Here is a 10,900-nt window from a genome sequence, read left to right as displayed (position 1 = left end):
CCACTGCACTTAAAAAGTAATACTAACTTAAAAAACACGGTAAAAATCTACACAAGAGCACCAAAAATGTTAAAATTGTGTATGATCTTGAGTATAAGGAAATTCACAACTATCGTCTCATATTTGCTAGTGGATTTAAAGCACCGGCCGTGATAAGGAAGATATAGATATTGAGATGTGACAAATGCACAGATACATGAGACTGTGAGTTACACTTAAACTGTATTTTCACTCGGACCCCACATTGTAAGCTGAAGAAACCCGCATTTTAGTTATTATTGTGGTACCGTTTATAAAAACTTGCAAAGCATTAGTATACTCAAAAAATGCATTTATGGTTTACTTGTTAGACTTTTTTTGAAACTTATATCATCCCAAAACGGCCTTCGGTCAACTGATGGTCCCCTAAAGAATTAATGGTTATTTGAGTTCCAGTGCAATCAACAGCATAAAAGTCGCCATGTTCTTCTTTTGCAAGAAATATTCGTTTCTGATTCATCGAGCTTCATTCATAAAGAATTGTTTGAATTTTACAAAGGCTGGATGATCTTGTCGCAGTTTCAAATTCCTGCGTCCATTTTGAAGCTTGGGTACGGCGATTTTGATTTGATATTTTGGCTCCGTTTATTCGTTTTCCATGCTAATGCTGTTAAGTTTTTCCTTTGATTGTCTGCAATTGGTGCATGATTGTGTGCGCTTTTCTTTTTTTGTTCTATTAGATGTCAACGCAATTCAATTCTGACGTTTGCTTTTAGCCTTTCCTTCCGCCTTCCCTGTATTGTTTTTCGGTACAACGTGGATTTACGGATATCTGAAGCCATTTTTTAGCCTTTTACATAACCTGTGCAAATAAACTGAAATAATAATTGTACCCGGGATGCCCTTATGCCCTGACATTTGCAGCTTCCAACAACTGCACTGCGTTATTTAAGTTTACCTCATTTGGTTCCCTCATCCTTGTGTTTAACGGACTGTCCACGCTGATTAGGTTGCCTACGACTCCTTTTTGAATTTTCGACCTAGAATACCTTCAAACTGGAACCCAACTTTGCTCCTTTCTCCATGCCTCCTCGGGGGCCCACCTCGCCCCTCACTGGTCCTCCTCCGGGTGGAAATCCCACTTGTCGAATGCAGTCTGCCGTTATGTCGATGTCCGCGGCGCCCCAGCATCCCAGCCATCTTGGTCCACCACCGCCACACGCCCAGATGCACCCAGGACCTATGATGCTTCCGGTAGGCGCCTCTGGTGGAGGAGTTCCTAGTGGTCTCCCAGGTATTCACTACGCACCTCATGGACCTCTTCCGCCCGGTGGTCCTATGCCTGGCGGTCCGGACAGACCCGATCATGGCATCCCGCAGATGCCACCCGGACAGCAACCACAACTTGGCGGTCCCATGATTCAACATCATCATGGGCCTCCTCCGCCACAGCCCGGCGCTATGGGGGTTCCTCCGATGCCACCGCATCAGCAAATGCCACCGGGACCAATGCCCGCGCACAATCACCCGCACCATCTTCACCATCCCGTTCATGCCCCCCTGCCAATGTAAGTTACATTGTCTCGTTTTTACCCCTCCCACTATCAGCTTCATCGTATGTGACATGCGTTTTTTATCAGTTTATGATAGTTGCGCCAATTCGTGTCTCAAAAAGATTGGGCGGACCTAAAATGCCTAGACATCGAATGAATGTTCATGGCCACAGGATTGCTAAATTTTTTAGTTAGGTAATTGAATCGACTGTAAAATGGTAAAAATAGATGCTATATTTGAACAGTAAAGTTTGGACTGTTGTGTTCGATTTCAGGGTTGCGAACGTGCTAAGGGTCCGGTATCTGCTTCATCTTTCATTTTTTTTTCAGACATCGCGGTGGATTCCAACCGGAGTACCGAATCTACGAGCTGAATAAGAGGCTGCAACAACGAGCAGACGTAAGATTGTGTCCTCGCCTCTATTTGTTCCATTAGGAAAGCGATAGCCAGTGGTGGGAGGCCTTTGCAACAGACTTTTTTGATGACGATGCGACAATTACAATCACTGTGCGACTGGAGGATGGTCCAAAGCATTTTAGTAAGCATTTTTGCGTTTTCTTTTAATGATTTGCTTTTTAGACATTGGCCGAACCCTCATCCCGCGCTACTTTCGTAGTATATTTGAGAGCGGTTGCACCGAGCTCTTCTTTAACTTGCGCCACACTCGGGAGTCCTTTCACAATTCCATACTAACACTGGAGTCGGATTGCGCCAGTATGGTCATGAATATGACTCGACCCTTTCCAACGACTGTCTTTGTGGAGGCTCAGTTCACTCTGGGATTCACTCTGGATGAGCTTATGCGGATTCGTAATTGGACTTTCCAAATTCGGTCCCATCGAGAGCTGATAATTCGATCCGTGCTCGGAGTTCAGGATCCAATGGTATTCGAACAGGTTTCAAAAAATGTTACCAGGTCGGGTATTCTGGCCAATACTCTCCATTTCCTTCGTCTATGTGTTATTCTCGAGCCCATGCAAGAGTTGATGTCTCGGCAGAAATTTCAAAATATTCCTCCTCGTGATTGCCTTCGCAACATCGTTATGAACCGGTGGAAACGGATGACAGCTATCCCAAATCAACCCACAAAGGCCGGTACGATAATTTACTAATAAATTTCTGACTTTTTTATCTGAACTAATTTGAAGGAGACTTTCATTCTTTTATTCCATCGAAGCTGAGGCATAAGGTTTGACAAAACAGTTGACTTTGGGGCAAGAATGATCGTCGATTTTTAAGTCATACTCATCTCTTCATCACCAGTGAAGCGGGGTTTTTCAAAACTATTTGAAAACTAGCGCAATTTTTTCTGCGCTGATGCACTTTTTCTTAGGGTAATCGCTAAACACTTTGTTTTTATCCCGACAGAGTCTAACCGACAAACGAACAAAAGGCGAAAACGGAAAGGCTCGTCTGCCAACTCAGAAACTGGCGGCGGTCGAGCCACGAAGCGTAAACAGTCGCCTGTGCCGCTGCCTCCGCAGAGCCTTGCTCAACCTGGAGTAAGTTTATCTCGGTTGTCGTTAGACCCCTGTTTATATTTCTGCCGGTTTTATAATCCTGCTTATCGACCATTGGTTGAAGCCTTTAGTCCCAAAATGCTACTCTGATGTGTCCGTCATTGCCTCTATTTGTGTAATCGTCTCACAGTTATTGCAACTATGACTGGTTATACAGGGTAATGTAATAATTGTGAAACTTTTACGCATAAGTTGTGATCATTGGAACCAATTTTATACGCATTATGTAGGACATACTGATCGTGGGTGAGCCAACATTAATGGGCGGTGAGTTTGGGGAGGATGATGAGCGAATGATCACACGTTTGGAGAACAGCCAGTACGATCCGGCGGCAGCTGCTGTGGCCCTCGCCGCCCAACAGCAGCAACAACAGTTGAACGCAATGGGCGGAGGGATGCCCCCCCAACAACAGCAGCAGCACCATCACCATCCCACTACAACCTCTGGTATGTCACCCTTCAGTCGTCCACCCTCATTTCCACCTCCTTTTCCTCCGGGCGGAGGGGCTCAGTCCTCCTCACCGATGATGTATGCGCCCGGACTACCCTACGCACCGCCACCACTGCAACAGCCACCTTCCTCTTCACCCTCAATAAAACCGCACCAATCGCCACTCTATGGCCATCCCAATAGCGTGCCGCCACAACCACCACCGTCGATGCCCTACGGTGGGGGTGGCGGTCCTCCAGGCAGCGGTGGTCCGATAATGCCCGCCAGCGTTCCCCCGCCTCACGCTGGTGTTGGTGGCGGCCGAATCCTGTCTCCGATGGGCCCCGTTGGTATGGGCAATCCCTCTACGCCTCTCGGACCAGGTGGGCCAAATTTAGGTATGTCCCCGAACTACGTACGGTGTTTGATCTAAGTTCACGGTCATGGTCATAATTATTCCCTGTATGTATGAACAATCTTGGCTTTGATAGAACTTGAACTATTTTTATTGGAATAGGAGGAGAAACGGTAGATCGCAAAACGAAAGCCATCGAACTGTAGGATATTTAATTCAATTAAATCATGTTGTACTATCGGTGTTTTTACGTTATCCAGATCGTTGTTTGCGCCACGTTTTCATGACCCAAATTATTGTTTTAAGAAAACGCTACGATTACGATCAATTATATTTCATTTTTTCAACTTAAACGTCATTATTTTTTTTCGTCTCCAGGCAACGCACCCATGATGTTTGCCCCTCCACCAAGCCTAGCAGACTCCGAGCCTGGAGGTGTTGTCGGAAGTGGTGGTGGAATGGGTCAGCAGCCCCCTCGCGCTAGCAGTGCATCATCTCTGAACACCGCGGGTCTTCCACCCACCTTCCCTCCACCTCCTGAAGGTGTTACTCCTCCTCCCAATCTGCAACAGCAACAGAATGGTCCAGTTGCTTTCCAGGGCCAAAAGAGTCCCACTCTCAGCAGTCCTGGCGTCTCTGTCACTGGTTCCCTTCAATTCCCACCTCCTTTGACCTCACATTTCGATTCTATAGCGGTCAATAGTGGAGGCAGAGCTCCTACCCCTAGACTACAGCCTGCCAGTGTTTCGGGGCAACAGCTATCCGACGGTAGGCATATAGGCGAATACCTTTTTCTCTTGATGTATTGAGTTTCTGATTTCCACTCCTCTATTCATTAGGTTCTGGTCCAGGATCGATAGGCCGGTCGGAGACACCGAATCCGAACGGTTTCTCAGGCAGCAGTGAGACTGTTCCCACTTCCACTGCTTCCTCAAGCACTACCTCCTCCTCGTGTGGCTCCATGCTACCAAACGCTCTCTCCGCCTCCTCCCACCCAGCTCCCAACGGATCTGGCGTTGTTATGCCCGCGCCCTCTTCTTGTCAAGGTTCGTAGTCGCCTCGGTCTTTGCTTTTTCGCGATCGGACATAAAGCGGAGTATGCATCCCTTTCTCTTGAATTCACATCCCCTATCTCCCTGTTCTCAAAAGGTGGTGCTGGTGGTGATGCCTCGGTCTCAACAGTGCCGGTTCAGTAGATCCTGTGGGGATGGGCGCCGCACCATTCTCGGTCCTCTCCCCTATTGTGCCACTTTTTGGTACGAATTGTGTGCGTGCGTGCGTGCGTGCGTGCGTGCCCGAACTACCTCTCCCTATCCGCCTACCTACTTGAGCTTGCTTCGCTTTCTTTCATTTTTGTTTTCTGTGCTAGTCCCGGTGCTGCTGCTGCTTCTGCTCGGTATGAACCCGCCTGGCTTTGTCTCCTTTTTAGTTTGTGTGTGTAGGTCTGAGAGCTTTATTACTTTACGGCTTTGCTTCTCTTCAGTTTTTAGCCTCGTATCCATTTTCAAGTTGCTCTCTTGCCTTAATGTTTTGTTTAAGTAAATTTAATCCCCACAGGCCAAACATCCTGATCTGTTTCTGATCGACGAGGGTTTGATTCACTTTACGATTCCAGAGTCTTGTGCTCTCAGCGAATTCGTTAAACTTTTTTCGCCTTACTCTGGAAACACCACACTGAGATGCAGTAAATTGAAAGATCCAAAGCCGTCACGACCCATCCCGTCTAATTCACGCTAGTCGCATTCATAATGCAACGGGCTTCCAAGAGTGCTTGGATGAGATGTCCATTAACACCGGCAGTGTATAGGATAGCATTGTTATTGAATTTCCTACAAGCATGAGCTTCACCAGCATCTGACGGTATCTTATATTCCATTAATCGCTCAAATGTGTGCATGTGTGAGCGCGTCATCTGGGTTACACGTGGCTCTTATTCCTGCTCCTGCTTCCACCAACTTTCACGTTTTATAGTACCTCTCCATTTCAAGACCTTCGTGTTTCACTCGACATGATATCGTGCGGTCCGTCTTGTTCTGCCGGTCTTCTGTTCCGCGGTCACTCTTGTTATCAATTTTGATGCAAATTTTGCAGTGAATTTCACGCAGACAATCATTTCAAAAATTGGAAAACAAGGTGTGGAATGCCACCTATTAATGAACAGGGACGCTCTGTATTGCCATCCAGACATTCCGTTTTGACGGTTCTTCTGATTGAGATTGCGTCTCTAAAATGCTGCTCAAATTGTGTCTGGTGTCTCGATTCCTTCATAAATCATCAGTCTGCTCGGTTAGGTGAGCTAACTCCGAGTCATTTAACGATGCGTATGTCACCTGTGTTCCTGCAGCCAAAAACCTCAAGCTTCCTGTCGGCATCAGCGAATTGCCCATTGTCTTCGCCCCACAGGTGTGTGTACTTGTATGTGCCCATAACCACGGTGTTTAATTGCATGTGCGTATTCGGTGATACGCGCACACACATTGTAGAGGTTAGTCACACACCACTTGCGATGGCCAAAAACACCGTTTCTTAAATGGTGCGTCACCCACACTCCTTGCTGCCCTGCCTGTTTCTACGCTCGTGCATGCGTGTCCGTAAAATGCTTCTTACTTAAGGTCTACTCCTCCCCCTAATCGTGGTTACATCTTACCACCCATTAAATGAAACACCTTGCTTTCTCATTGACATCGGTGTCCAATTGAAATGTATTTTTCCCACTCCTTTCGCTTTGTTTATGAAGGCGTTTTGGTGACTCTTGTATTTCCGGCCAGTGGTTCGACTTATGCTTGACCATTGAAGCCACCGATTCAGTTGATCGCCCTTCTCGCGTTTTCGAGTAGTTTGACCTCTGAGACGCTTAATGAAAGGCAGCTTTTAATGAATTTCATCGATGTTTAGCCTCAATTTACGTGCCACGTCACGTTTTCGTTTTTATTGATTTGAATGTGGAATTTATTTAATCTGCTCCAATCTCTCTTCCGAAATGCACATCCCCAGTGCCTTTTGCGCCCTTCTGAACTGTTTCTGATAGCTGGTATCTGGTTTGGTAAAAAATCACCAACATTTTTTAGCGATTTGTTTCCCTTCCTCAACCACCGTCCACCTTGTAAGTATATTATTTTCACATCACTTGGAAGATCGCGTTCTGTAATTGTGATCACATTGCTAACAGAGAAGGCCGTATATTTTGCACGAAGGCATGATTCTGAGAGCATATTCAAGCGCGCAACGGGTTGGCATGAATTCAGGCTACCCATATCGTGTTCTCTTCACACCTCGCAATTTATCTATTCTGCCTCATTCGTAGAAATGGGTCACGCATATGTTCTCGTCTCACAACAGCAGCAACCACCGCCGCAGCCGCCGCTACCACTACCACCACCAACAACCAATGACTCAATTCCGAAGTTCCCCACCCTCTCTGAAGATTTCGACGGTTCCGCATCGCCCAAACTCCTTTCTAACCCCGAGTCTGTTGATCACCTGGATCAGAATCACCCCCTTTCGGCATCCACTTCCTCGGAAGTGGGAGGAAAGTTTTCTGACTCGACGATAGAAGGTGGTGGTGGTGGTGCGAGCAGTGTGGGAGGTTCCGCAGCCACTGTCATGACGACGGACTCGTGATCCTTGCTCTCTCTCTCTCGCCTTTTGACCTTCTCCCCTTTGTACAGCATGACAATCATTGTGTGGTGTCGCGTCGCCTAATTGCCCTTCTCCTGGTTTTCTTTTCATTTCTTTCGTTCTCGCTCTTCTTCGCCCCCTCCCTCCCCCCTTCGTTGCACAGTCATTCACTTTGTAATCTCGTTCTTTCTTCCTCCAATACTTATTCCCCCCGTCCCCTCCTCAACACACGCGACGCGACACGACGTGACTGCTGAGACGCACCTTCTTATCGTCGTTTATGTACAGATAATGACCGTGATGTTGCCGGTGTTAAGCGCAATGAAAAGTAATGCATGTGAACTTTGTATTCCCTTGAGCTATCCTTCTGTTATGTGACGGATAGAGTTGACACCTGCTGGAATAGGACTCGAACGTCTGATCAGCGATGTGCCGAACGAACGGGTGAATTATTTCGGTTTTGTCTTCACTGTTACCCTCGTTTGTGGAGCGTCTCATGCGAGCAATTGAATCTTGAGTTGGGGGAATTTGAGGTGCTGCGTCTGGTATGCAGTGTTCCAAAAATTTGAATGTAAACGGCTGAAGACGAGTGATGAGCTATTGGAGAAGTTGACAGGTTTCGAGGAGGAGGGTGGGGAAGATTTTGTATTGATGGAGATGGGGAGGGAGGCTATGTCGAAGGAGAGCGCGATGGGGGTATCGCTGTTGCCGCAAGACTTGTCTGGAGCCAAATGCAACAGTATTCTAGGCCGTAAAATTGATTTAATGTTGAATCGATTCATCTAAGAGGGTGATTTACTTCAAAGTGACCCGCGAACTTTCCTACCTCCAATTCGAGCAGCGGCATTTGGGGGACCTGCATGACTTCCTCAGACTTAAACCCGATTTCCTAATCAGCGGCTCCATCTGTGACCACATCATCCAGTTGGATTGACCTATGATGCCAGATGGCGTCACTATTTCTATGGAATCACTGAGTTGCAGACTTGATCCTCCTTAGTCAGTTGACCATTGAAGCTTTAATAGTTATGGGAATGTGCAAGCCTGTACTACTGCTGAAATGGGACCGTCATGACTCATTAGTCGTGCTCCTCTGACAGAAAAACCGTTTTGTTCTCCTCAAGGAGCGACAAAAAGGCCAAAATAACCTATAACAAAGTGATACATCGGTACTGTAAACACAAAATTTAATTCCAGCGACACTTTCACAATCTCCCTATAAATCAATGGCGGTGATTGGAGTTGACTTTATTCCCTGTTATCTTTGAGGATAAAATGAGATAATCATTTTAAGGTTTTGCAACTTTATCCCGTATCCCGTACGACTGGAACGATGGCAAGCGAGTTTTGCCCGAAACAACCAAATCTAATTTTGCGGTAGAACAAATGACACATTAAAAGAAGCCGCTTATAAAAGAAAATATTGTACCATTTTGGTAGCTAATTCTAATACAGGAACCTAATTAGTAGTATAACCTATATTTAAAGCGTGCAATTCTTGGTTGACTGCAGTTTTAACATCCGGATTTGCTGCGTTCCAAAATGAGCTGGTTCCTTTATTCACTGAAATAATTAGCATGATGCAATTCAAATGCTTTTCCTAATGCCGAAGAAACTTACAAAGCACGTTTTGTCTCTGGAACGTGACCATCTCTAGCTCACTTTGCTTTTCCATCTGTCAACTCTGCTTCGCATGTATTTGTGTGACTATCATATCCCAAGAAAAGGAGATAATAATCACTTGGAGACTTATCAGGAGGTTGAAAATGGTAAGAATGAGCAGCATCTTTTAAGGCAGTGCCCTTTCCCTCAATCCTAAAGTCCAAATATTCTCACAGTTTGGTTTTCAGGTGTGTGCAGCATGAGGTCATGTGCTGTGTTGTGTTACCTCTTGATTCACCAGTGCTGGTTGGTTTTACAGAGTAAAAAGTCATCCAATCGGTAGATCTCTGCCACAACTCTTTCGCGTAGCCTTCAGCAAGTAACACACTTCCTACTTTGTGGCGATGAAATGGTAAACACCATGGAAGTGTGGATTGAATGGTGAGTGAATCGTTTGTGGAGGTAGTTGTTCGTTTCACAATCACCACATTTGGTCTACCACTTATGCAAGCTTATTTTTTGTCGACTGTCAATTTACAGGGCTTGACACCAATTCGTGCAGTCGCTTCGACAACTTATCCCTAATCATGCATTGGTAAAAAAACTGTTGGAGACAGTAGTAGAGAAAGTGCAGTTAACACTTATCTGGCCGAAACAAGCAATCGGAACTCCAACACCTGGTAATGAATAACAGTTACTCCGGTTTTCAGTATAGCTTGGTACAATTCGTCATTGTAACTTATAGGCACTTGGAAAATGCTTGCGATTGTCTACATACATAACAAAGCCCAAAAAACTTCGTTAATTTATCGGTGTGGTACTTCTTACTGTGGTTTTATACCATCTTCCAGTTATTTCGAATTCGCCTCATAGAAAAATGTGGCTTGAATCTGGTGGATGTGATTTAAGATCGTCTTCTTGACAAATCTGATTTAACTTGTATCAACAATGAGTTTGCACTTGTCTCAAATAGGAAGATGTCCTGTTCCCCTAGGTTTGATAACAGACCCAATGGAGCCATTGGGGATGGCCAGGGCGCCAAAATTGTGGTAACCATAATCGTTTCTCTCCAGGTGAACTATCATCCGTATTTCTCCGACTGCCAAAATCTCACATGGGGAAGGGGGGAAGGGCCAAAGAGATTTCCAAGTTGGATGGCCTAGTCAACGGCGGTTTAAGCAGTGTCAAATTTTGGCAAGCGCCCTATTCTATCCTCAAATCAGTGATAAATGAGACCAGATTTGACCGAATTCAAAATATTCCTCGGAGATCCGCTTTTGTAGTCTACCTTGATTTGTCTGTTTTGGGGGAGGGGGGAGGTACAGAGGTGAGCCCTTTCCACAAGGTTTAAAAAAGATTAGGACTTACTCAAACGGGCTGGAAAATGATGGAAAGGAAATGAATTGACGAAGAGGAAAGATATACAGTCCCCTGGAATAGTAATCAGCCCCGGGCAATGCTAAGCCAACGAAATCCTGTATTACAGTCCACACGAACAACACGACTGGAGAAGTCCTTACACTTGAGGAGATACACAACTGTTGTGTGAATCCGTCACTGCATGGCCTTCGATCTCACTTCATGAGTAGTTTTAAATCAGCCTTCTTCCTTGTGTTGGCTAAAGTCAAAGTGTGTTCAGGAGGAATGGTGAGACAACAGTCAGGAGAAGAGAGGAGCTACGTAACAGGATTATATTTGTTTTAATTGCACCCATTTCCGATATTCGCATCATGTCAACTACATCAGTAATTTATCAACTCTTCTATTGGCAGTTTGTAAGCCTACTTCCAGACTGATCAAACTGATAATCAGTAAACATACTAATTTGTTTAATCTCAACAT

The 10,900-nt window shown here is 45.6% G+C and overlaps 2 protein-coding genes across 2 annotated transcripts; one reads left to right on the top strand and one right to left on the bottom strand. All coding sequences in view use genetic code 11, as the record gives it.

The window, feature by feature from the left end:
* Positions 1 to 1,062: 1,062 nt before the first annotated feature.
* Positions 1,063 to 5,034, top strand: EGR_06147 (LIM domain-binding protein 2; the record flags this gene model as incomplete). The annotated part of the gene is made up of 9 exons (XM_024495396.1): positions 1,063 to 1,547; positions 1,863 to 1,932; positions 1,969 to 2,071; positions 2,113 to 2,628; positions 2,902 to 3,035; positions 3,284 to 3,881; positions 4,217 to 4,606; positions 4,678 to 4,884; positions 4,988 to 5,034. The coding sequence occupies 9 exons, from the start codon at positions 1,063 to 1,065 to the stop codon at positions 5,032 to 5,034; spliced, it is 2,550 nt and encodes an 849-aa protein (XP_024350227.1).
* Positions 5,035 to 6,735: 1,701 nt separating this feature from the next.
* Positions 6,736 to 10,900, bottom strand: EGR_06146 (hypothetical protein; the record flags this gene model as incomplete). Its single annotated transcript, XM_024495395.1, has 4 exons — positions 6,736 to 7,000; positions 9,119 to 9,271; positions 10,637 to 10,734; positions 10,844 to 10,900. 4 exons carry the CDS (start codon positions 10,898 to 10,900, stop codon positions 6,736 to 6,738), a joined length of 573 nt encoding a protein of 190 aa, XP_024350226.1.

Source organism: Echinococcus granulosus, assembly GCF_000524195.1.
Source record: "Echinococcus granulosus chromosome Unknown EG_S00051, whole genome shotgun sequence".
Taxonomy (NCBI): Eukaryota; Metazoa; Platyhelminthes; class Cestoda; order Cyclophyllidea; family Taeniidae; genus Echinococcus; species Echinococcus granulosus.
This window is presented reverse-complemented; position numbering and strand designations above follow the sequence as displayed.